Below are 27,945 nucleotides of genomic sequence, written 5' to 3' on the forward strand. Positions count from 1 at the left end.
GACCTCCTGAGGTCCCTTCCAACCCTGATATTCTATGGTTCTATGATTCTAAGACATACATTTATGGGGGGAAATCTGGGACTGGGAGTATGTTAGTGTCACCATGCGATATAACCATGGCTGATGAGAGCCACAGTGTAACCCAAGTGTGGTTGTCAGACTACAATTACACACAGACACTTAGAGTGTGACTTGCATAAGCGCCGAGTTTCTAATCTACCTGGGGGTGCTCCTCCCCAGCTGTGCCTAGGTCCTGCCCACACTCTACCCCTGCCCTGCTTCTTTCCACCCCCCCGTCCTCCCTCGCCCAAGCATGCTGCGCCCTCATTCCTCCCCCCCAGCGCCTCCTGATGCCATGCAACAGCTAATCCGTGGCAGGCAGTAGGCGGTGGGAGGGAGGGGAAGGCGCTGATTGGCAGGGCCCGCTGGTGGGCAGGAGACCCTGGGAGGAGGGGGAGGTTCTGGTAGGGGGGCTGCCGGTGGGTGCTCAGCACCCACCATTCTTTTCCCATGGGTGCTCCGGCCCCAGAGCACCCACTGAATCAGCACCTATGGTGACTTGCATGCTGGAAGGCTGTTTGTGAGAGCAGCCCAGGTGGAAGCTACTACCAGGAAGGTATTGTAAGGGTAGAGGTTGCAGGGCAGGGTTGACAGAGCCCCTCACTGGTCTGGATTGCACTCCGATATGTCAGACCTCACAAAACAAATTCACTCATTTGTGATTCTATAAAATAGCGGAAGAGGGATGAAAATAAAAAGTACAGTTTAAATCAGATGGTTATGAATTCGCTCTAAAATGTCTATACCATTTTACCATAATATGAGAATTAAGTGAAAGGAGTAATGTCTCATTAGAAGTAGGTAATGCAAACATTTTCACTAATTTCCAATTAAATTCTAAACTGTTTTAGGGACTCTATAGTTCTCTTTGAAATAGTTCCAACAGTGGTTAGTAATTTAATGTTTAGAGCATACCCTCAGCCCTAGAGCCAAATTCTGGTTCTCTTGGTTTGGCCAGAACACAAATGCCCACTGTTGTTGGCCTGATTTCAGGTTTGCCCTAGATCTAGGCTTATCTCTTTGTACAAATTATTATATGCCAGAGATAAGAATATCCAGCATGGAATGGAGTTGCCTCAGGCCAGGCCACAGTCAGGGGTGCTGCCCCAATTTGTATAGTGGGGGTGCTCAGAGCCATTGAACCAAACTGTAAACCCTATATATAATGGAAACCATTTCAAGCCATGGGTTGCGGCAGCACGGCCAGCACCTCTAGTTCCAGCATCTATGGCCACAGTGCATATGTATTAAAAACATGCAGAGCATGGTCTATCCTCTAGGTTCTGCTTGAGAACGCCCATCTGTATCATCACATGCATGTAGAGCACAAGAAGTCCTGTAGAGTGGCTTCATCATAAATTTAGGAGGAACCAGAATTGAGTTAGAACACTCCTGCTCTGTGCTCCCTTTTTGTTAATGGCCCCAAGCTGTAGTGTCTGATCCTGTACCCACTGAGGTCCATGACAAAGTTCTCATTGACTTCCTTTGTGTGGGATCAGACCCTTACTCTCCCTCTTGGCTGATGCATCCTTTGTTTACGTTAGTGTTTCATTCCTCTGTACCTGGTGCTGGTGGAACGTATTATTCTGAGTGTCTGTTTTAAGGCTTTACGCATTTCCTTGAGGTTTGTAACCATACTCATGCTGGTGTGACTGACTGGATTTCTTCAATATTAAGGTTGCTATACTCGCTGCTAGGTTTGAACAGTCGTGTATTCATTTGATTATTTCTTGCTTTCAGCATAATTTTCCATTTTAACAGCCCATCCCAATGCACAAACATGAAATGTAATATCCCCCTTCCCCAAAGAATCGGATGTTTTAATTTCCTTATAGTATGCATGCATTTATTGCAGTGAACTAATTTCAGTACAAAACACTTTCCACAAGAATCATTACATTTATCAAACACTAACAGCATTTTCAAAGATTTGTTTAAACATTTCTTCCAAAAATTGCAAGTATGTAATAAGATTGCTGATTCTAAGGTAGAACTAATCTTCTTTTTTGTGTGTAGGTGCTGTGAATGTAGTATTTAGTTCCCAAAGCTTCACACATTATATAAAGAAATAACGGACCTTCCCACATGACGGCTAATCCAATCAAAGTATCTGGCTACTTTTGTGTAAACTCCAGGATATCCTTGAACTCCACAGTTTTCACCCCAACTCACAATACCCCACACGTATGCCCTATTATTTGAATCCAGACAGACCAAGGGTCCTCCTGAGTCACCTTTACAGGAATCTATGGAACCATCAAAGGTACCTGAGGCAAAAGAGAGGAAAAACACCAAGGCAAATTTGTTATATGCATGTTTTTCCTATTGTGAAGACTGCAGAACTTATTTTCTAAAATCATAGATGGCCAAATTCTCCTCATTACACTAGCATAACCTTCACTCAGTTACTAGACAGTAATTGAAGTTTTATACCAGAGTATCAGAGCAGAATTCAGTCCATTGTATTTTATATTGTTTCAAAAGTAATCTATAGAAAGTGAACCAAAATAAGCACCAAACATCCTTTTTAAGTGAGTTCAGTGGTTCTGAAAAATAGATCAAGTATGAAGAATGTGAAAATACAATAATGCAGCACCATTGCCACAGTACTAGAGCATTACCTAGGACTTTAGCTGTTCTCTTAATAAGAGGCCATCTCCATGCCTATCAAAATGTGGCCTCTCTTCTGAATTTTCCCAAAAACTGTCAGCTGTTGCTGATGGTGGTGGTGTGTTTTGTGATGTGGACAGTGGAGTGTGATGGCCAGCCACACAGTGCTTGATTATGCAACCCTTACTCATGCTGATGGGTACATACTCTCACAAGTAGCAGTCCTCCGTTCCAAAACCATATTGAAGGTTTGTGTTTGCTGTGGGGAGAGAAAGCTTCCCCTTTTCTTCTTGATGTCTAGGAAGTCGATAAGTTCTCTAAAAATTCACCTTTGATTAATATCTTAGGCTTTTAGACTGCTGCCCATTGCTGCAACAGGTGAGTGCCTTCCACATAAAAGTACAATCAGTTGAAAAGTATGGCAGACCTAGGAGATAACATGCGTCCCACAGGACCCAATACTTTGCAGGCATCAGACTCAATTCTCTCACATCTTAATGAGACTTTTCACTATTTTTTTTTTAAGCATTGCCTTTTCTTACTTGAATTAAAGGAGGGACAGAACCATCTGTCATATTAATTGGCTACATATTAAATTTAAGAAAGCTTGTGGCAATTCTTCTAGTAGCTTGAAGTTAAAATTTTGAATTCAAGGCTCTAAACTTCAGCTTTTGGAACAGTAGCCTAGAGTGCTAATGCTTTCTGACCAGGTTTGATCATTTCTTCTTTTAAAAAGTTGGTAACATCTTCCAGGGGACAAAGAATGTTGGATCAGGTCATTTCCACCCATCAAAGTGCTTAAGCATGCAAATAGTTAAATTAAATTCAATGGGAATACTCATGTGCTTTAAGTTATACATGCACTTAAATACCTTTCTGAATCTGGGCCAAAGACAGTAAAGGCCAGATTTTCAATTGACAGTAGCCCACTTGTGCACATAAAATCTCTCACAAAATTGCTGAAATTTGCCTGCATAATCACAGTAATTGCATGTAGTCATGATAACTGCATTTACAAACATGGCTGTGTAGTTGTACATGCAAGTTGGTACTAAAAGTCTGCATCACTTTACAGCAGATCTAGTAAGAGCATTTTGGCTCCTTACTACTTTGCTAAGAGCTTCACTGTGGTATCTAGTTTACTGTACTTCAGGGTTATAAGAGAGCACTGTGTGGTAGGACTTCAGATTTTCAGGGTGGTGGGCTTGATGAGGACACCAGAAAGAAATAACAGTGATGAATTACTTGCCTGCACATTCCATTTCGTTAAAAAAGCGCTCTTTATAGATATCTGAACAGTTTGGAAATAAATTAATGTTGCCCCATCGAAGAACAAATTGTTTGGTAAAACCTAAAAAAGAAAAGAATAGAACCTTTGAATTTGAAATACATTTTAGATACATTGTCATAAATCAAAAGTTTCATACTTGTTTTCCTGACTTAATATAACCTATTGTGTTATATACAATACATAATTTAAATGCATGCATACTTTCTCCATGTATGTAGTGCAAGCACATCAGCCAGATAAAAGCAGTTCTATTTAACTACAGAATCACACACAGCAGTTACATTTTCTAACACATTTTTAGCTAATCCCAGTTCTTGACCCCCTAGTTTGTTTCCTCATTTTCTGTCGGTGCTTTCAATTTATAGACTACACAATATGACAAACAGTGGTGGAATGCCTTTTGTATTTTCTGTGAGGAGGAGAATGTTAATCTAGGCAATCTCATTTAAGGGAGGACATTATCTATATCTGGGAATATCAGAATCCTTAAAGAATTAAATCCAGACCACACTCAAGACTTACTTTTGTTCAATTTCAGTCTGACCTTTTAGGGGCCTCTAGGTAAAAATGTCATGCTTCCCATTCTAGCTCTTCATCTTGGCTTCCTAAATGGACCAGCATCATAAATCCTCACGATCTTGTTCAGAGTAAACAACTCTTGTGATAGCTTGCAGTATTTTCAATGTTTCAATTATTTTTTCTTTCCTCCGCCCATCTTTCCTATCTTTATTTCCCCTCCCTCTTGATCTCTCTTACGTTGTCCTTTTTCTTTTCTTTCTTTTCACAAAAGGAGGGCTACCAGATGACTGAGTCACATCCTATCTTGTGGACAAACTATACTTTTTTGTCCCTCAACAACATTTGATAGAGCGTAGTCTCTTTTGTACCATTTTAATCACAGGCCACTTGCGATCAAAATGGAAATTGGTTTTCTAAGTGGAGTGTCACAAGAGGGTAATATAATTGTAGCCATTGTAAATGTAGCTTCCATGCCAGCCTTTTAATTCACCATATGCTATTAATCCACTGCTGTAATTCGAGAGGGAAATGATCGCCTCTTTGGCAAAAGGAGAGCTCATTAAAAATGTCCAGTGTTTTTACACTCCTTGGAGGACTGGAGCACAGGGCTGCACCTTTGTGTGGCTGAGGTCCAAGAAGAGAAGAGTGATAAAGAAAAATAGGTGGATGCGAACTTTTCAGGTTCCTTCCCTGTGACACACGTCCAGGCCTTTACCCCATGCAGATTGGCAAATAAGTGATCAAAATACACCATTCATCTGTGCAAATCAGTCAGGATGCAGAGTTTTACTTACTATTTCCCTTAATCCTGCCCCTCTCCCATCACTGCAGTACCCTGGCTGCCCAGCCTGGCTCTCCTTACAGCCATATTTTTTGCCCTCTTTCTCTTTCCCCTCTTTCCCATTCAGCTTTGCTCTCCCTTTATGTAATTCCCCCCTTCACACCAACAATAATATCCTCCTCTTCACTTCAACCTTGAGTGCCTTCCTCACTCCAGACCAATTGTAAAGTTATGTTTTTGTTATAAATAAAACAAATATACGACAAATAGACATTTAACTAACATGACTTAGTTGATCACTTTACATGAATGTTGTATTCCTTCCCCACCTCTCTCCATATGTTTTTGTTTTGTTTCTTTTTAAAATTTATTTAGATTGTAAACTCTTTGGGACAAGGACTGTGTCTTCCTACCATTTTGTACAGTACTTAGCACAGTGAGGTTCTGATCCAGTCTTGAGCCTTTGGACACTACCATAATATAAATAATTCATTATAAACTAAAAATCAAATACCGTCTGCTAGTCCCCAGCCAGAAACCTTGCATTGATGTCCAGATCTAAACAGATATTCTGACCAAGGAACACAGGCAGGTGTGCTGTATGCCAGTGAGCATGGTTTTCCTTTCTCATTAGTTTTCATCTCCAACAAAGCAATGTCATTCAGATAGTTTGAGGCATTATAGTTTTCATGGATTATCACTTGGTTTAATCTAAAAGTATCTATCTCTTTATTATAGAGGATTGTATCTAATATTCCGGTCCATATCCGATACTGATGAACTCGACTTTTTCTGTAAAAGAAATGTCAGTTATATTTTGTTAATAAATACAAGCACAGATGTAAATTCTGGCTTGCAGTAAGTGTTATTCCATTTAGCAATTCATCAACATTTCTGTAGAACAATAATTAATACTACACATATTAAGTATTACTACTCCTCTGCTCAGGGCTTTCTGAACTGTATCAAATGTGGAGACAGATGCCACTTATTGTATAGTGATGTATCTGACATGGAAAAATAATTTAATAGGCCAAAATATATTGTTACCACTGCCTAAAGAGGAACACTAGGAGGATCATGCTTCTCTGGTTGTGCCCCAGTACATAGAAGTACTGTGGTATAGACTCCTCTCTCCTCACCCCACTCTGGTGTGGGTATGCCCAGACCACTCCCTGGGCCAGAGTGGAGAGGATGTTGGGACCATCACTTCCTTCTTCCCATTCATCTGTGCACCCTTTGGGGAAAAGTACACTCCCAAGGGGCACACACAGGGAATAGTTCCTGTTCCCCTCCCCCCCCCAAGGACAGTGAAAGATTACAACCTGCCCTTTAATGCATGCTCTGCATTTGACACGGGCAACAGGGACTTTTTCAGTTACTACTCCAACCCCAAACATCCTGCCTTCTCTAATTCTTCTGCAGTAGGTTCTGTTTTCCTGCATCACCTATGCATTGTATAACTTAAGATTTCATGTAAAATGTAGGAGAGACAGAAAAGTTGTCTTCATTCATTTATACATGTTATGGTCATTGAGTCCATGGGAGTTCTGCCATATGGTTTCAGTGAGAGCAGGGTCAGACCAATGACCCAAGAAACACCACCAATCACATCAAGCAACTGCATAGACCTCCTTATCTTTTCATCTTCTAGGTGTAAATGTACATCAACAGTGACACTTCTTTATCAGTAAATAACATCTTAAACAAATAAAATATGTATCTTGGCTGAACAAATTAAATGAACAAGTGGATTAAAAATATATATGGATGAATTTTAGACTTGGTACTCATGCAGCACCACTAAAGCCTTCTTGCAAACTCTGATATTCTAATCCACAACCTGCAGTTAAATTAAACGGTGACAAAATAAAGCTCACATTTGCTCTATGTTGTTTTTCCACATGTAGGGGAAAGGAAAGGGAGAGTTTTGACTCAAGGAATTTCCTGTTCATTTTTTCAATCAGGTGTATGTGCAGGCTTTTGTTTTCCCCTCCCACAATTCTCCCCACTCCCCTGTGGAACAGATAGGAAATTCAGCTCCCAAAAGAGCAGGTCGCCTGAGGAGGTGTCCCACAGTAGATCATAATCCCTGTCATACCTCCCCTACTGATTTCCCTCCCCTCCACTGGCTGTCTACTAATGCTGCTTCAAGCAGTTGAGCTGCAGTAATCATATATTGGATTCCTGGGGTGAGAATCTGTGCTGCGCTTCAGAGGTGCAGCATTGAACTTGTAGCCCAGGGAGAGTGGGGGATTATGGGGCTAAGACTAGAGGGAGCTGGAAACAAAGCCACTTGGGCTGCAGGCCCTTGACTATGCAGTTCCCTTCCTCAGGAATAGCAGACCTAACAAGACCACGTTCAGGACAAATTGCAAGATCCATCCTTTTGCCATAGCTTTTCCATAACACATAAAGAGAAAAAGCACTCAAATCCTCTCCACTGTCTGCCTTTGGAAGAGGGGAAAGAAGAGTAAATTTAGGAGAATCTGGAGGCTGCTCTACTTGCATGAGAACCATGCAGGAGCTGGCAGAATAGCCTTAAGATTTTCTCTAACTCACACGTGGCTCATCTTCCTCCTGAAAAGGAGAAGAGAATTCAGCTTTATAAGAAGACCCCTAATTATAGAATTATGTAATTTTGATACCATAGTGCTGTTCGCTGTCTAAATGCCTAGATAGACAGTATTAAAAAGCAGGAAAGGCTTTTCAGACATTAAGAAGGACCCCATCTGGAAATCCTTTATGGTAGAATCGGTGAACATGCTGAGGGGCTGAGAGAGCTAGAGGGAGTCTGATGTGATGATATTGACCGGGCTGAATCTACCCGACAATGACACTAAGAATTGAGGAGCGGAGCACGGATATTGGTGTGCAGACTCTCTCCTGGGTTTTTGGTGTGTTTCATTATAATAATTTTTGGTTTGCTGACTTGTGCGACTCAATGTATTTTTTCCTCTATGCAATTGAGAGTCAGCAAAAAAGCTGATGAGAAGTACAAGAGCCTATAACATGTTTTCTGTACTTTGCAAGAAGCAAATTGTTTTCAGAATGGTTTTTACCTGACACAATGTGCAGCAGTCAGAATCCAACAGCCACCGATATAAATTCCTCCACAGTTCACTGTACCACTACCCTCCCTAATTGCCACTTGCCAAGGGAATTCACCCTATAAAACAAATCTGCATGGTTCATGTGATAGGATCTGACCCTATATGATCAAATATAATATGTGACTGTATCATTAGGCACTTTACTCAAGTTTTAATTCTGCTTTGACAGGATACTCTTTCTAGCTACAGTATTTTGCTAAATTATTTGCTCCAGTTTTTGCTGGTGTACCTTCACTACACCACCCACTCTGCAGTGCTGCATTACATAACTCCAACGTACAGTTTGCAGCTCTTTAAAATGGTGCAGTAAAAACACATGCAGTTGTTCAAAATACTACTAGTAGTTTTACAGCTAATATTTTTATTTTCTTATCTTAAAAAAAGGGGAATTGAATGCAAAAATCTTGGTTAAGAATGCATATTGGAGCCAATCCTGTGACACACACTCAACTTCCTTTGAAGAAATAAACTTTCTATTCAAGCCTTAACTATTGCTTTTCCTGACATCTTTGGGTAAGTCTACACTTCAAGCTGGGGGTGTGATTCCCAGCTCAAGGAACATACTCACACTAGCTCTGATCATGCTAGTGTGCTAAAAATAGCATGCATTTGCAGTGGCGCGATGGGCTAGCCACCCTGAGTACGTGCTTGTGTGAGACCATAGGAATGTACTTGAGTGGCTCGTGCTGGTACAGCTGCATTCTATTTTTAGTAGATCTGTCAAGCGATTCAAAAAATTAATCGTGATCTTAAACAACAATAGAATACCATTTATTTTAAATATTTTTGGATGTTTACTACATTTTCAAATATATTAATTTCAGTTACAACATAGAATACAAAGTGTACAGTGCTCACTTTATATTTATTTTTATTACAGATATTTGAACTGTACAAAACAAAATTATTTTTTCAATTCACCTCATACAAGTACTGTAGTGCAATCTCTTTATCATGAAAGTTGAACTTACAAATGTAGAATTATGTACAAAAAAGCCTGCACTCAAAAATAAAACAATGTAAAAATTAGGGCTGTTAGTTAATTGCAGTTAATTGCAGTTAGTTAATTGCAAACAAACAAAAAACACCAACTACAGAAGTGCCATGCCAACGTCTGTTCTCACTTTCAGGTGACATTGTAAACAAGAAGCAGGCAGCATTATCGCCTACAAATTGTAACCAGCCTTGTTTGTCTTAGCAATTGGCAGAATAAGATGTAGGACTGAGTGGACTTGTAGGCTCTAAAGTTTTGCACTGTTTTGGTTTTGAGTGCAGTTATGTAACCAAAAAAAAAATCTGCATTTGTAAGCTACACTTTCATGATAAAGAGATTGCACTTCAGTACTTTTATGAGGTGAATTGAAAAATACTATTTCTTTTATCATTTTTACAGTGCATATATTTGTAATAAAAAATAATATAAAGTGAGCACCGGGCACTTTGTATTCTATGTTGTAATTGAAATTAATATTGAAAATGTAGAAAAACATCCAAAAATATTTAACACATTTCAATTAGTATTCTATTGTTGTAAGTGCGATTAATCGCAATCAATTTTTGTAGTTAATCACGTGAGTTAACTGCAATTAACTAACAGCCCTAATTTTTAGTATACTAACTCAATCAGAATAGCAGGGCTATGTCTCCTTAAGCTGGGAATCACACCCCCAGCTTGAAGTGTAGACTTACCCCTTCTGTTCAAAATTGCAATCTTACACACTGATTAGGTTTCTGCATTTATTATGCTTTAAGACAATACTTCCATTGGTACATCAAGGTGGTGAAAAGCTAAAGACAACAATGCCCATATACAACTTTTATCAGACTAGGTCACTTTTGTTGTACCTTTCTAGCAGTGTTTCCTCCTATGATTCGCTTCTGTCGAGTTACTGGGTGGCTTGTAACACCACACTTTAACTGAGGCAACAAGGTCTTTAATGTTTTCCTTTCTTTAACAAGGAAAGAGCATGTCATTTAAGGAACACATTAATTTTCATCAAAATGAGATTTTTTTTTTAAATAATTTTATTTCTATGGCCATTCAGGGCAAGATTCAGGGACATTCAGGGACTTAGGCACCTGCCACCAAGTGGAATTCACAGCCTGCAGTTAGGTGCCTAGTATACAATGCACAGGGAGAATTAGGCACCCAAGAATGGAATCCACAAAAGCCAGCAAGCTGAGTGGGGGAGGTGGGGTTCCGGCTGCCTACACCAGCCATTAGGACAGTGGTGCCCAAACTTTTCCTGTCGCACCCCTGATTACCAGTAATGGAATCTGTCTGCATGCTCCCCCCACCATTACTGCACAGTTGGCTCAGCAGAGGAGCTGGGGCTAAAGGTGGAGCTGGGGGCTGAACTGGGGCTAGAGAGGGAATGAGGACAGAACTGGCCTGGGGGTGGAGTGGAGCTGCGGCCCAGAGAGGTGCTGCGGCCCGGCCCAAAGCTGGGCGGCTCTCCCTCCCCGCCCCCATGGGGACTGACCCAGGCCCTGCCATGAGCCCCCCTAAACATTCGTCCTTGCCCCCCTACAGGGGCGTTCCCCACAGTTTGTGGACCACTGCATTAGGAAGTTCCAGGAGAGGGGTGTGGCCGGAGCTCCACCCCTCAAAGGGAGCTAGGGATCCAAATCCAGATCACAAGGAGGCACCAATCTGTGCTTGGGAATCACAGGTGTGAACACTGTCCTGAAGTTAGACACCAAAGCTGGTTCTTGCAGGAGGAGGTATTGGTGGCTGTGATCTGGTGCACAAGTTGCAATGCTGCTCAAATTTGGACCAGCTTCCCTTCCGTCATGATGGAGGGGAGGCCAGGCCAAACTTGAGTGGCGGTATGATGCAACCCTGTGTGCCAGGTCACAACGCCACTCACTCAAGAGTGATTTTTTTTTCTTTTCAATTTGTGTGCAAATCTGCACTGGCAAAAAAACCAACCAAACAAAAAAATAAAACAACCCACAACAACAACTCCCCCCGACACCCGCACTAATTTGGGCCCTAGGAATGTTAGGTGGCAGCTGAATGGGGGTTTTGTGAATCCCAATGAACGTTGGACCTAGGTGCCTAACTGCTAGTGAATCTGGCCCACAATTACCTCAGCAATTGTAGGAATTCAACACAGTAGAAACTGGAGACTGATTTAAATTCTTGTTGAAAATATGACATCTGTGAGATACTCTGCATGCTGGGTTCAGGACAAGAGTAACAAAGAATCCAGGGCCACAATTTCTTATTGCTCTTTTTTGTTTTTAAAATCTTGTATAGCTTAGATCAGTGGTTTTCAAACTTTTTTTCTGGCAACCCAGTTGAAGAAAATTGTTGATGCCTATGACCCAACGGAGCTGGGGCAGAGGGGTTTGGGATTTGGGAGGGGCTCAGGGCTGGGGAAGAGGGTTGGGGTCCAGGGGTGAGGGCTGCAGGGTGGGGCTGGGAATGAGGGGTTTGGGGTGCAGAATGGGGCTCCAGGGTGGGGGGGGCTCTGGGTAGGGATTGGGGCGCAGGCTTACCTTGGGCGGCTCCTGGTCAGTGGCACAGTGGGGGTGCTAAGACAGGCTTCCTGCCTGTCCTGGCACCGTGGACCGTGCTGCACCCTGGAAGCGGCCAGCAGCAAGTCCGGCTCCTAGGCAGAGGCGCACAAGCGGCTCCACGTGGCTCTTGCCTGCAGGCACTGTCCCGTCCCCCCAGCTCCCATTGGCCAGGAACTGGGGCGCAGCGCCGTGTCAGCTCAGGTAGGGACTAGCCTGCCTTAGCCGGGCAGCACCACTATCAGGGCTTTTAACGGCCCAGTTGGCAGTGCTGACCAGAACTGCCGAGACCCAGTGCCTTACATTCCGCGATCCAGTACTGGGTCGCAACCCACAGTTTGAAAACCACTGGCTTAGATAAACAATGTAAATGCTCAGTTGAAAAATGCCTGATTGCTTTGGAAAGTTCACCCTGTGACATGGTATCCACCTAGGCTGGAGTTTTAATGAAACTTACCTTCATCCATATTAGAATTTGGGACGAAGTCATGTTGTTCTATAGTAAAATAATGAAATATTAGTACCCAAATATTTACAAACATTTCAAGTTACTCTAGCACTTAAACATATGTTTTTGTGTCAAAATAATGGTAGCATGTTATTTTCCTTAAAAAACAACAACACATATTTCATCCCAGTTCCTAGTGGATGTTGCTGTATATCACAAAATCACTACGTAACATGACGCTCTTTGGCCGTCTCTCCGTAAGTGATCCCCAAATAACAAATGATCCAATTAATAAATATATACCCCATTATTCAAGATTAGAGGGGTATTTTGCATCTAAACTATTACATGCTGTCACTTTCCTCCCTTTCTTTCTTGTTTCACTTGAGTAATATCATCTGGTTCTCCTCCACTATGAGGCCCCCAAAAGTCTTCGTTCTCTGACACCCATCTCAGGAAGTTTTGTGGAGCTCAAAGGAAGGCATGCAGCAGGGTTATTTTATATTTCGATGGTGCGGTCGTGTGTGAAATGCTTCCTTTAGCTTGCTTAATGGAGGTAATTTGACACATATGAAGTTCCTTTACTGGACATGATCCTCCAAGTTTTATTCAAACAAAACATCTAGTGAAATCATTATTGATTTTGCCTAAATAAGGGCTGAAATGAAAGTGCTTTCATTGTTGGTCCTATACCATAATAGCAGAAATGCTGCAGGTCAAGATTAAATGGCTAGTTGATATGGAGATCTTTGCACAGTCTATAGTTAAATATATAAAAATAAAAAGACTTCAAAATATTTCAAAATAAATAAAATTTTGCATTTTAACCTTTGCATATGAACACTCTGTGAATAAAATACAAAAAATCAATATACACCAAATTCTCTCTCTCTCTCACAGACACACATATGCAAATACTCCCCACACTTGTACAGCATTGAGTAGGGAAATATTTATTATACTGCAGTGATTGAAATGACTATAAATATACATAAAATAATAGAACATAAAAATATTTGCCTGGAATGTCTGACTTTGTTTTTTGCTCATGTAAGGCTAAAACACAAAAACATCAGTACAGTTTGAACACACTGGTTTGCTGTACATTGTTCCGGAGAGAGAGTTTCCAACTCTACCATTTGCTGATTTTGCAGAAAGCAGTCATTAACTAGATGTTTGGACAGCATTGGAAAAGTCTACTTGCCTTGGCCAAATAATTTATTTATTTGATGGATGAATAAAATACTGTTCATTTCTTTATCATCCTCATAGATAGGTGAATATGTTTTATGCCTCCGCTACTATATTTTGTTGGTGATTTTCCAAGGTTGTATTAGATATGACTGCTGGGAAAAATGCCCGGATTATATGAATCAAGAGTCTTTTTGTTTTTATTCAGAAGAAATATAGTCTTTTCAGAATATGCTATGCATAACCTGAATGTGAAGCTTTGGCCTGATTAGACTATTTCACTACAACAAAACCCACAGCCAAGCAAAAGACGGGTAAAGATGAGTCAGTGGACAAGACACTGTAGAGCAGTTTATCAATCCAAAATGCAATTAAAGATAGGAATGTTTGGACAAATTCTACACAAATAAAATACATAAATGTAGGATTAATAGCTAGAAGGATGTGCTCCTCATTTTCTACTCCTTCAAGTTCAAGTTTCTTATCATCCAAGCACTTAGGTTCTGTCCTTTCCGCTTATTCTCTCTTATCTCTTATTTGTCATTTCCCAATTGCACCATCTGCTCTGACTGCTAATCTGTCCTGTTCTCCTAAAACCTTATTTGTGCTGACCCTTACATTTGAAATACCCTCCCTCAACAAATCGGTAAAGACATAATCATCTCCTTTAAATCATTCCTAAAGGCCTACTTCTATTGCAGTTTACTAGAAATCAGCTAGCTAATAATGGCCAGATCACAGGCAAACCGCCCTTCCCCAAACCCCAATGCTTTAAACAATTTGGCACCATCAAGCTGTGCATACAGCTACTCTGTGTAACCACATAAACCTCTCCCCATTACCCTCATCCTATATCCCTCTTCCTTGTTGTCTGTCACACTCACTTGTCTTAACAATGTGTCTGTAAACCAGTGGTCTCCAACCTTTTTATGCCCAAGATCACTTTTTGAATTTAAGGGCAACCCAGGATGTGCCCTGTCCCGCTCACTCCATTCCCCTGCCCCCGCCCTCACTATCACTCACTTTCATCGGGCTGGGGTAGGGGATTGAGTTTCGGGAGGGGGTGCAGGCTCTGGGCTGGGGGGTCAGGGCTGGAGCTTGGAGTGTAGAAGGGGGTTTGGGGTGCAGGAGAGGGTATGGGGTGCTGGCTCTGGGAGGGAGCTCAGGGCTGGGGCTTGGGGTGTAGAAGGGGGCTTGGGGTGCAGGAGGGGGTTTGGAGTGCTGGCTCTGGGAGGGGGCTCAAGGCTGGGGCTTGGGGTGCAAGAGGGGGTTTGGAGTTGCTGGCTCTGGGAGGGGGCTCAGGGCTGGGGGTTGGGGTGCGACCTCCCGCCAGGCAGCACTTACCTCTGGCGGCTCCCGGTTGGCGGTGTAGTGTGGCTGCCGCTAAAGCAAGCTCCCTGCCTACCCCGGCCCAATGCTGCTCCTGGAAGGGGCCAACACCCCCCTGTGGGGAACAGGGGGCACGTGGCTCCACACACTGCCCCTCTCTGCAAGCACCACTCCTGCAGCTCCCATTGGCCACAGCTCTCCATTCCTAGCCAATGGGAGCTGCACGGGGCAGTGCTTGCAGGCAGGAGCAGTGAGAGGCAGGAGAGCCCGCCCCCAGGGCCGTGCTGGCTACTTCTGGGAGCGGTGTGGAGCCAGGGCAGGCAGGGAGCCTGCCTTAGCAGCAGCCCTGCTCCACTGCCGGAGACTGCAATCGACTGGGAGATCCTCTAGGATCGATCGGGAGATCACGATCTACCAGTTGGTGACCACTGCTGTAAACTCTTCAGATGTGTTTTTTATGTGTTTGTACAGTACCTAGGACAATGGGATACCCATTCCTCTGTGGGAACCACAATAGTACCAGTAATAACTATGGCTCAGATTCTCAAAGACATTCAGGCACCAAATTCCCATTGGTTTCCATGAAGACAGGTGCCCAAATACCTTTGTGGATCTAGCTTTCTGATATAAACTGAATTTGACTCCCTTTCACCACCTGTTAAACAAAACTAGCATAACTGGTCTGAAATTTCTCATGGATGATCCTCCATCAGAAGAGAATTTAGGGAAAGTTCATCCCATGACATGGCAACCAGGTAGGAAGTGGAGCTTTAATCAATCTTACCTCCATCCATACTGGAAGTTGAGATGTCTTTTTGTTCTGTAATAAAATAATGTAATATTAGTTTAATGTTTATAAACATTTTAAATTACACTATCACTTAAACATGTGTGTGTTAAAAAGGTAGGTTTTTAAAAAATGAAAATATATTGTTCCACACATTATTAGAAATACTCTTTCATCCCAGTTCTTTGTAAATATTTCTCTAAATTTTAAAATCTCTACATAATATGACACTCTTTGGCTTTCTCTGCTTAAAAGTAGCATGCAAATAACAAATGGTCTAATTCATATGTACGTGCTAAATAGACAATTAATCAAGATTAGAGGGGTATTCTGCATCTAAACAATTGCATACTGATATTTTCCTCCCTTTCTTTTTGGTTTCCTTCAAGTAATATCCTCCTCCACTCTGACTCCCTCAAAATTTATCATTCCGTGACACCCATCTCAGGAAGCTTTGTGGCACTCAAAGGAGCAGTATGTGGCAAGGTTATTTTAAATTGTGTACATTGACGAGTTCATCTACCGAGGCTGCAATCAGAGTTCAAACAGTCAAAGCAAAATGGATGTTCTTCGATGAATAAGGCTTGCTGCCTCCTGTGTGACGTCCATGTCTTGCTAATGGATGCAAAAATGTCTTTGCGCTAAGACAAAGTTCCGGATCTATCAAACTTGTGTACTACCTATATTGCTATACAGATGAAAAGCCCAGACTCTCATGCAGGCAGACTTGGAGTGGCTAGAGGCAATCTATATGTGCTGTCAGTGCTAAATCCTGAGCAAAAAGTGGTTTGTCTTTGTGTGAAATGCCATAATCTCATAGAGATCTGGCCTTCCTTCAATTGCTCATTATATTTGAAAAGCTGCGTTGCATACACTTTGGCAATGTCTCCAGGATGGACAAAAAAAACCCCAGCATACCATGCTCTCAAACTCTCCATTGACACACAAAAGGGGGCGTGCTCCGACTTTACCTCATGCTGTCTGTGGGACCATCCCAGAGATTATTGGATTTGCGGGATTGAGCCAGATCTGGGAACTTCATTATACGATGCCTGGTGTGATGCCATCAATTGTGGTCACTCTGGCTGGCATAACAGTCCTCAGTAGACTATGTGTGTTTGATGATGATTTGAGTTCTGTGCTAAATGCCTCCTTTAGCCTGGTTTTGGGGGTATTTGGATCATAATAAAGTAAATAAAATGTTCCTATTGGACCTTAACCTTCAGGCTTTACCCAAATAAAAACACCCATTGAAATAAATAGGAATTTTGATAATTCGGACCTCCATTTGCAGGTCTTGTACCACAGTAGCAGTAGTGTTGCAGGTCACGATTAAATGCTAATTGATGTGGAGAACTTTGCACAGTGGCGGTCTATAATTAGCATACAAAAAAAAAGACTTCAAAATGTTTACCTTGAATGTTAGCATTTGAATGTGAACGACCTGGGAATAAAACACAAAAACATCAATATATATTAAATTCTTGCTCTCCGTCTGACAAACACACGCAAATGCTTCACACTTGTACTGCATAGCACTGAGAAATATTTATTATAGTAGAGTGACTGAAATGCCTGTAAATACACATACACACACAAATCTATAAATAACAGAACACCAAAATATTTACCTGAAACTTTTGGCTTTTGATCACCTAGGAATAAAACACAAAAACAACAGCATAGTTTGAACACACTTCTTTGCTGTACATTGTTCGTGCAACAAAGAGTTTTCAACTCCTGCACTTTGCTGAATTTGCAGAAAGCAGGCAATAATTGTTTGGACAACCTTGGAAAAGCTTAACCTTTTTTAATTATAACCTTTGCACCTGAATGCACTGCGAATAAAACACAAAAACATCAATATATATATAAAATTCTTGCTCTCCGTCTGACATACACACGCAAATGCTCTCACACTTGTACTGCATTGCTCTGAAAAATATTTATTATATTAGAGTGACCGAAATGTCTGTAAATACAAACACACACACACACATGCACGCACACACACAAATAAATCTATAAATAACAGAACACCAAAATATTTACCTGGAACTTCTGGCTTTGGCTTTTGATCACCTAGAAATAAAGCACAAAAACAACAGCATAGTTTGAACACACTTCTTTGCTGTACATTGTTCCTGAAACAAAATATGTCTTAAATTTACTTTGTAAACACTTCAGGCAAGTCTTCCTATATGTTTGTACAGTGCATAGAACAATGGGATGCCCAATTTGGAAACCACTACAGTACAAATAATAACTATGGCCCAGAGCCTGAAAGTATTCAAGCACTTAACTCCTATTGATTTCCACGGAGATAGGTGCCCAAATACCTTTGAGGACTGATCATCTGTCCTCTTTTCCTCAACCATCTTTGTTCTTTCTTCCATGCTGCTCCTCTAACATCCTCCCTCAACGAATCTGTAAGGATACAACCTTAAATCCTTCCTAAAGCCCCACTTCTACTGCACAGTTTACTAGAAATCAGCCAGTTTATGATGGTTGGATCACAGGCAAAACACTCTTCTCAGTACCCCAATGTTTTAAAATAATTCAGAACCATCAAGTTGTGCATATAGCTACCCTGTGTAAACACATAAACTTCTCCCTGTTACCTTCATCTTATCTCCCCCATCTTTGTTGTCTGTCAAACTCACTTGTCTTAAATTTAGATTGTAAACTCTTCAGGACATCTCTTCCTTTATGTTTGCACAGTGCATAGAGCAACATACTGCCCAATTCCCTTTAGACACCACCATAGTACAAATAATAACACAGTGATTAGCTTTCTGATATAAACTATATTTTGCCTTTCTTCCTTCACCTCCTAGAAAATCAAACAAAATTTGTCTAAAGTTTTTCATGGATAGCCCTCCATCAGAAGAAAATCTGGGGAAATATTTGGAGGTAATCAGATAAGGGAGATGACCGTGTAAGAACTAGAGCAAGAGAGAGTATATCAAGCTTAAAAGAAAAAAAAATTTTGAAGAGTGGGCTGGTAGCATAGACAGGTTGCATTAATATTTGGTTGGATTCCTCATGGAGCTACTGGGATGAAATACTTCCAGTACTACCCGCTCCCCGGCCATGGATCTTTGGTACAACCAGTGGCTCTTTGCAGAATCTAGAGAAAATGGGGAGAATAGTACAATACTCCAGATGCAAATGACATTCCCTTCCAATGAAGGTCCCCAAGGCATGTTCTGTTTTCCCAGCCCCTTAGTTGTCTTGCTTTTCCTCTTCCTCTAGAAGGAAGAGGAGAAACAGGCTGTAACGCAACAGAAACCATTAACATAACATTATTACAAATGTCTGAAAAACTTTTTGGAGAATGGTGCATTCTCTTTGTTTTGCAATCAGTTGCATATTTTAAAATGTAGGAATTCTTTATTCTCTAGTTTAAACTGACTGGAACAGAGAAGATAAATCTATGAAAGTTTAACCTCCACAGAGAGCTTGAGATTCATCCTCTCCTGCAAGGCAGTCTGCTTCCCTGTTACAGAGGTACTTATTTGGAATACACACGTCGGAGTTACAATGGAAACTCTTGCCTTTGCATTCTGTAACAAAAAGAGAACTCAGTTTGTATGGGATGGAGTCAAATTATTCACAAACCTCACCACTGTAGGAGACCTAATTTAACTTCACTACAATGCAGCCACAATTATGACAAAAGTAAACTGTTCATAAATACGTAATGGAACCAGACCCTGGATACATAAAGCAAAACTGATGCTACCAATGCTGTAGACTCCCCATTTTCCAACTTTAAAGCAGAGTTTCAACTTTTCAGGCTTTCATCAGTGTAGTGCTGTAGTTCTCAAATGTTTTGAGCATGACCCGTTACCAGTTTTTTCCAGAACTTCTGCCCACACACAAACCGAGCCAAACACCAACCCACCTTTCAGTCTTGTTAGTGTTCTGGATGATTTCAATGGGAATTTAGGGTGCTCTACATTTCCCAAGACTAGGGCCAACATTTTCAAAAGTAGGAGCCTAAAAGTTAGCATTCTAAACCCATATTTAGGCACCTATATGATTTAGGAGCACAAGTTCTATTGACTGCAATGCTTTTGAAAATCCTACTGGGAAGTGCCTAAATATCGGATTAGGAACTGAACTTTAGGCTTGTACTGTGAAAATGTTGACCATGGCCCTTAATTACAGTCAGGCACTCCTCTATTGGGTGATACATTCCTATAAATTCAGGTAACTGACTTTCTGCTCTATTAGCACAAAAATGTGATACATTTTGAAGGGCAAAGCCAATGGTTTGCCAGGTTTTCTTGACTTACTTTATATTCTCCCATGTAAATCTATATTCAGGGATTTTTTATTTAATGGAAAAGTTGATGGCTCCTTAATGCCAGTATAAGGCCTGGGGAAGAGTGCATTTGATATCAGTAGGCTTTGGATCAGGGCCAGACTGATGAAAAACAGCACTAGTCACATGAACAAGCACTTCTTGGAGTAAATCCTTTCATGCACAAGCTTTGGGGTCAGGAGGTCTGTTCCTCAGGTTCCCATAGTTTAGCATCATCTTTGAAATTTAGAACCTTGATTTCAGTATTGTGAATATAATTTAAATACCATGTGAAAAGGTGAGATTTTGTTTGACACTCCGAAAAATCTAATTTTTATCTACACTTTCCTCACAAATGTTATGTACATTGCAAGAATGTCAGGACAGGGACCTTACCTTCACACGTCTTACTATTAGTAAGCACACTTTGGGTGCAATGATAAAAGTAAAAAGTAATAACTAAGACTGGCAAATACTTTAAAAAATCCATGTATATATGTTAGATTTTTATTAAAAAATTACCTTTTGACTGTGTTTGAACCTCTTTTTTGTTCACTTTCCGGGAATATTCATGCAAATGAATTTACTGGCAGGAACAATCACCAAAACAACAAAATCAACATTATTTGGGGAAAGATAATATTGAACTTGTAATCATGAGTTCTGGCATCTGAAATCCAATTTCTAAAAGTATGTTCATTCAGTCAGATCACATGGCCTGTCTTTGTTTCCAGTCAAAACAGATGGAATTTTAAATATTTGACCATAGTGACTGCTCAGGAACAAGCTCCAGGCAAAGATATTATTCTGTGAGTAATTTTTTATAAGTAATAACTTTAAAAAAATATTAATTGGCTTTACGGACAATTTGCTCACAGAAAAAAGGTGTAAACTTGTTGAATTATTTATTATTTGTCCATCTCTAATAATCCATTTTCAGTCCAACTAGCCACACTTTTTCCTTGGTCTGTGACTCTTTATATTAAATAGTAAACCTTTATATTAAAGTTTGCCTGCTTCCTAAAAATCTTTATTCTCTTTGTCCTAATACTGACAGATCATCCACATGATTCAAGAAGTTAACTGGTGCCTAACATTTCTTGCATAACTATAAGGAAGCTGTAGTATTGTCACCTTAGAAAGTTGAAAGACCTTTTCCTCAACGGAATTGAAATGGACTGATAATGCCTTATAACTTTAAGGATTGTTTGAAAGTTTTCTATTGTATTACTGTCCATAACTATGAGACAGTTTAGAAGGGAGAATTACTATTACCTTTACAACACAATTCATCACTTAGGTCTCCGCAGTCATTGATTCCATTACAGGTTTCAGTCAAAGGAATGCATTTCCCATTGACACAAGGGAATTCGTTTGAACATTCTGCAAAGCAGGAAGAAAAATAAAGTTCTTATTTAACTTTCTACATCATCAGAAACATGCAAGGAAAAATTTTGTTTATTTTATTTTTGCAACACTTGGGTCACAGCCTTCTTAAGGCCTGATCCAAAGCCCAGGAATCTTTTCATTTATTTCAATGGACTTTGCATCAGACCCTCAACATGGCCTTTTCTTTTCCCCATCCAACTTCCAGCAACTTGGCAAAGGGGATCTGCATTTCTCTTTGTTAAGGACTAAGATGGAGATGCCATTTCAGACCCACTGCTAGGTGGTGCACGTGAGTAATGTGGTGTACACTCTTCTTCTGGAAGGATATTCATCATATTTTAGGTGCCTCTACACTCTTGCTTTTGCCATTGGGTCAAAGACAGAGAACCTCTATCTGTATCTCTCTTTTGACCAGCTGCATCTCCCACTGATGATACTAGAGCAGCCAAAGAAAGCCCAATTATTGTCAATTTCATCACACAGAATACAAAACTATGAAATGTTTTAAGCAAACACCTGGTTTAGTTTACACCAGTGCAGAAATTAAATTGGGACCAATGCTGCAAGGTGCTGAGCACTTGGCAGAAGCACTAGCAATTCACACAATCAGGCTCTTGGCTGGTACCAGGCTATTGGATTCTTCAATGTTCTGAATTGCATGACACAGTCATCCTGTACAGAGCGATGGCTAAAAGGATGCCACTGGCCACCCCTCCAGCTGATCAGGGAAAAACAGAACTTACTAGAGATGGCACAAGTTTCCCCAAGAGAAGGATTTTAAGAAACATTTCTTCAGCTTCAGGGCCTTCGTTAGGCTTGGAGGGGGAAGGGAGTTGCAGGCCCAACATTTTGCTATGTTTTCTTTTGTGAAATTTTACTCAGAATATTTTGTGAAAGAAGATGAATTATTTTCCTTGTTGAACTAACTAAAGGCTGAAAATTATTTTAAAGACTATAAAATGTGACTACAGTTAGAAGGGGCGGTGCCTGTGGTGGTACCATACTTGATAGGCTATAATGCAACTTCATAATTGGATGCAGTGATTAAACTGAAGAACCCTAAGTAGAGTGTTTAAAAAAAGACACATATTTTACCAACCTTTATCTTCTTTATGGCACACGACACTAGCAAAATCCTCATTACTATTTCGGCTCTCGATTAAAGAACATTCTGCCAGGCTAGTCTCTAGCCCTCTGCAAGTAGCATGAAGACATTGAGATGAAGTTAAGGCAGATTCTGGGACGTGGAAGGTCTTTTTGTGATATTCAGCTCCTCTATGAAGATGCAAATAAAAAAATCAAAATATATTATCCTTGCACAGAGAATAATCCATATCAGTTACTGTGTAGCAGTGACTTGATTTTCCTCCTGTACCATGAAGGTAAAGGTGTTTACGACATAGCTGGGAAAAATTAACACACATCAACTCCTGACAACACAAAAAGGTACTAGGTCACACTGCATGAGTTTTTTGGAAACAAAATGAGGCCCTCATCCTGCAAATTTTTCCTCACAGTGTGCCTGTGTGCAGCTCCATCAAAGTCAGTAGGGCCAGATCCTGAAGAATATTTACATGTCTAGTGGAAGTTAGGCACCTAAATATCTGGGTCTCTGCAAGGCCACAGGGGTCTGCTCATGTGGAACAACGTGTAGGATCAGACCTTTATTTGTGGGTGGGTTCTAATGATGCAGAATTTTAGGACCATCCTGCATGATGCTAAGCACCCTCAATTACCATTAAAATCATTACAGGTTTATGGTGCTGAGGACATTGCTGGATCACGCCCTTAATAAGAATAAGTTGTAAACCTTAGTAACTGCCAGAGTTCCTCCAAATTGTCTAATCTTCCTGACCATCAGAACTGCAACAACAAATATGTCTTTAAAAACATCCTGCAACTTTGTTCTTGTTCCAAATTAGACTACCCTAGTCATCTGATTTGAGTGCCCCAAGGGTCAGTCCTGGGGCCAGTTTTGTTCAATATCTTCATAAATGATCTGGAGGATGGTGTGGATTGCATCCTCAGCAAGTTTGCAGATGACACTAAACTGGGAGGAGAGGTAGATACGCTGGAGGGTAGGGATAGGATACAGAGGGACCTAGACAAATTAGAGGATTGGGCCAAAAGAAATCTGATGAGGTTCAACAAGGACAAGTGCAGAGTCCTGCACTTAGGACAGAAGAACCCAATGCACCGCTACAGACTAGGGCCCGAATGGCTAGGCAGCAGTTCTGCGGAAAAGGACCTAGGGGTGACAGTGGATGAGAAGCTGGATATGAGTCAGCAGTGTGCCCTTGTTGCCAAGAAGGCCAATGGCATTTTGGGATGTATAAGTAGGGGGCACTGCCAGCAAATCGAGGGACGTGATCGTTCCCCTCTATTCTACATTGGTGAGGCCTCATCTGGGAGTACTGTGTCCAGTTTTGGGCCCCACACTACAAGAAGGATCTGGAAAAATTGGAAAATGTCCAGCGGAGGGCAACAAAAATGATGAGGGGACTGGAACACATGACTTATGAGGAGAGGCTGAGTGAACTGGGATTGTTTAGTCTGTGGAAGAGAAGAATGAGGGGGGATTTGATAGCTGCTTTCAACTACCTGAAAGGGGGTTCCAAAGAGGATGGCTCTAGACTGTTCTCAGTGGTAGCAGATGACAGAACAAGGAATAATGGTCTCAAGTTGCAGTGGGGGAGGTTTAGGTTGGATATTAGGGAAAACTTTTTCACTAGGAGGGTGGTGAAACACTGGAATGCGTTACCTAGGGAGGTGGTGGAATCTCCTTCCTTAGAAGTTTTTAAGGTCAGGCTTGACAAAGCCTAGGCTGGGATGATTTAGTTGGGGATTGGTCCTGCTTTGCGCAGGGGGTTGGACTAGATGACCTCCTGAGGTCCCTTCCAACCCTGATATTCTATGATTCTATGATAGCTGGCAGGTATGGGAGAAGTAAGCTGTGTCCTGTAAAGGGCTACAGTAAATTATTTCCTCTCTGAGTTACAATTATTTCCCAGGGCTCTTTCTGGGGTGGCAGATCTGCAAATTGTCCCTAACATAGGGCTGAGAGAAAATTCCCAATCTCGCCTGCAGTTAATGGTATTTTAAATAAAAATGCTTATGATTTGAATATAAAGTGTGTAACAATTACTGATAATATACTAGATTATCAGGATAGAAATCTCTTGGCTTTTACTCTCAAATGACGAATTACATAGTCTTTATGAGAAGATTACAGTAGATACACTCTCCATGGCTGCCCAATCACATAATTGTCCACAGGTGGGCCACAAGTAAGCAGGAGTGCATTTTCATAAACATTGTGATTATCTAAATGAACACCCCCACACACAAAAAAACTTACATTTTAAAACCAAGATGTCTGCAGACAACATTTGCTTCATTCATACTCCACTCACTGTTACATATAAATAACTTCTCAGTATGATTCCCATGCTTTACTTGAATAAGACCCTCTGATTGTGAATCTGCATAGTCCAAAGAAACTTCAAATTTTTCTAAAAAAAAATTGCAAGAGTGTATCAGATGTAGACAACCACAGCAACAAATACGTCATTATTTTAGAACTTGTAGATAAGTAACATTCATATGGACGGGAAATGCATCAGTGGATAGGGCACTAGATTGGGAATCAAGGGCCTGGGTACTATTTCTTACTCTTCTGCTGACTGACTTTGTGATCTTGGGCCAGTCACTTCATCTCAATATATCGCAGTTTCTCCTTTCAGTAAAATGGGGATAAAGTTTCCCACCTTTGTAAAGTGCTTTGAGATCTATGGAGAAAACTTTCCATAAAAATGCTGGCTCTTATTATTATCTATGAAATACCAAAATTATGGGACTTCTGATAACACAGCCCTGACACTTTGGGCCAAGGGCCAGATCCTGCTCCCACTAAATTAATAATAAAGCTCCAATTGTCTACAGTAGAAGCAGGACTGGGCTGCCAGGAACAGAAGTGCATGTAGGTAGGTAGGTCTGTCAATTATTTGATTTTTTTATGAGTATCAATAAATACTGCCTCATTTCAATTACTTTTCTTTTGCCGCTTCACATTTTACAATTAAACATTTACAAATAAATGACCAGGCTCTCTGAGAATAAAGAGTTGAGCATTCACCATCCACCTAACAGTGACTGATACAGTTTTGGAAAAGGATATTTCAATACCTGAAGGCCCACACTTTGCTTTACTCAGAAACTTCTCTTGCGGGTGCTGGCATTCATAGGTCTTTAGCTGACAATAATTTTTGAATGTCCTTCCATTGGTAGAACAAACCGAAGTGGTATTCTTTGGGCATTGGTAGGGAAGCTTGCAAATACAACTTCCTCCAACACATCTCTGCCATGGGTGACAGAAAACTTTCTTACAAGAGTTATGTGTGTACTGATTATTTAAGCATTCTTTTATCAGGAACGTCTCTTGCTGAACTTGCTCTTCACCTTCAGAGGCTCTGTGCTGCAAGACAGGAAATAAAAAATCAAATAAGATTAAGTAGCAAATCAGCTGATATATAGGGCCCAGTCCAATGCCAACTGAAAACATTGGGAAGTCCCTTCATTGATTCCAATTGGGCGTTAGATCAGTCCCATCACTAGCTTATTCCTTGTATTTTTACTGTCTTCTGTGTGCAACAATGAAGTGTTTCACTTCAGGTTTTTGCAGTAGTATCCTTGGTCACTCCACCTTTCTTATTTCTTATTTTTCTAGGGTTTGATTATCCCTCTTCTCTTTCTTTTTGGATGTTTCATGCAGGATGAGCTCTGCGCTCTCTGATTTTCTTCAAACAGTCCTTGACTTTTCAGCACAACAGATTATAGAATTTTTAAACAAACTCAAATACTGGTGTTGTAGGCAGTGGGATTTACAGTAAATTGTAATTAAAAAGTCTGCAGCTGGATGCTTGGAAACAGATGTTTTTACTGGCCTAATCTTGTTTAATTTTAAAAGTAACTTGCAAATATTTTTAAAGAGCCACAGGTAACCAAACAATAAAGAAAGAAACATGAATCTACACTTAACTTGTTGATTTGGTTTAGGTCAACTGAAGTGACAATTATTTATAACACCCCCTTGGAAACTTGAAAATGCAAACCCCCTGATGTCATCGCAAACAAAGTGCTTTTATTGGCTTATTATTTAAGAAAAAAGAACGTTGAAGCATAAAAGTTGCATGCATGGAATTTACATATAGAAAAAAAGATAAACCAAAGGGACTATCAACCTTGAATGTGTCCATTAAATCAATACAACTCAAGTCTAAAGCAGCTCATGAAAGCTTATGCTCAAATAAATTTGTTAGTCTCTAAGGTGCCACAAGTACTCCTTTTCTTTTTAGTACTAAGAGTGAAATCCTGGCCCCATTGAAGCTGATGAGTGTTTTGTTGTTGACTTCAGAGGGGTCAGGATTTCATCCAAAAACTTTACCCTGTTTTGTAATCGTATTACATACTTCCTGCTATTCTGAGGCCAGTAATTAATTCAGTTAAACTAATTATGCCTCTAAATGTACAGCCCAAACTAAGAGCCAGATCCTGCAGTCCTTATTCTGGCATAACTCCCATTACTCCACTGTAAATTTTGCCTGAGTATAAATGGACTGCAGGATTTGATTCTCTAGGATCCCAATTCTGCAACTGAATCAGGGTAGGCAGACCCTTGGGCCCCTTCAGAACTCCTTGCAGGACGGGGCCTGGGACTATAATTGCAGTAATTTTTCTCTAAACCCCCTTTTTCAGAAGCCTTCTGACATACATTCCCAATTACAGTAATTACATTAAATAAAAATGCATGTCACATTTCAAGTATTCAAGTTTAGATTAAAATAATTGCATCAGTACCATTACAGGAAAACATTTAAAAATAAGATATTTTCACCAGTTATTATTGAAGAAAAACTTACAGAGGAATCACCTTATTTAAAATAAATTCTTACCTGAAATCCACAAATACAAAAGAAGGAGCATGAAAAAACCAAGAGAACTAGTAATACTTTCATGATGAAGACTTTTTCTCTGTCTAGCTAGAAGAACTTCTCTGTGTCTGATTCTTTTTAGGCTTAGGTATTTGTCTGTGATTAATTTTTAACCATTAGTAAAATATTTAAAAAGGTTGTTTAGAAATAAAGTGCAAGAACCTCCAGATTTACAGATAATTTTGAACTCTTCAGTAAGGATCCTGCCTCAATCTAACGTTTTTTACCGTAACTGTAATACAAGATAACAAAAGTAAAGTCTTTAAAGTAAATGATTAAAAAGAGGATCCCATTAGGAGTTTACTTTTCCATGCCCTAACTCACAATCATTGGTTCCACTGCTGACTTTTGCCAAAGAATACCATTGAAATGCTCAGGCTGCTTCCATTGCTTCTACACTAGTTGTTAGCTGTTTACATATGTTCCTCCTTTGAGTTATCCTGGAGCAAAACAGACAAAAAGCAGGAACACCAGGATGTACTGAGTACTGTAATTTAATATTTCAAGATTATGCTCAGTGCATGTTGCTCAACCGCTTGGCAAGTGAAAGGTCTGTGTATACTGTGTGGTTTATTATGGGAGTGTCAGTTCCTAGGAACACTAGAA

At 40.6% G+C, this 27,945-nt stretch overlaps 1 protein-coding gene across 2 annotated transcripts; it reads right to left on the bottom strand.

Annotated features, from left to right (window-relative positions):
- Positions 1-1,878: 1,878 nt before the first annotated feature.
- On the bottom strand, positions 1,879-27,858 carry CFI (complement factor I). 2 transcript variants are annotated; one of them, XM_048847694.2, is made up of 16 exons: positions 27,301-27,847; positions 25,535-25,823; positions 24,708-24,861; positions 22,449-22,624; positions 21,236-21,343; positions 19,101-19,217; positions 17,704-17,733; positions 17,283-17,306; positions 17,066-17,095; positions 15,649-15,684; positions 12,354-12,392; positions 10,220-10,323; positions 8,324-8,430; positions 5,776-6,053; positions 3,920-4,021; positions 1,879-2,327 (listed from the first exon to the last, which is right to left on the bottom strand). In XM_048847694.2, the coding sequence occupies exons 1-16, from the start codon at positions 27,361-27,363 to the stop codon at positions 2,110-2,112; spliced, it is 1,875 nt and encodes a 624-aa protein (XP_048703651.1). In that variant the 5' UTR covers positions 27,364-27,847; the 3' UTR covers positions 1,879-2,109. The 2 variants fall into 2 exon arrangements, with proteins under 2 accessions (XP_048703651.1, XP_048703652.1); XM_048847695.2 differs by lacking the exons at positions 5,776-6,053; positions 8,324-8,430; positions 10,220-10,323 and having other exon boundaries at positions 27,301-27,858.
- Positions 27,859-27,945: the final 87 nt, after the last annotated feature.

This window comes from Caretta caretta, chromosome 4 (genome assembly GCF_965140235.1).
Source record: "Caretta caretta isolate rCarCar2 chromosome 4, rCarCar1.hap1, whole genome shotgun sequence".
NCBI lineage: Eukaryota > Metazoa > Chordata > Testudines > Cheloniidae > Caretta > Caretta caretta.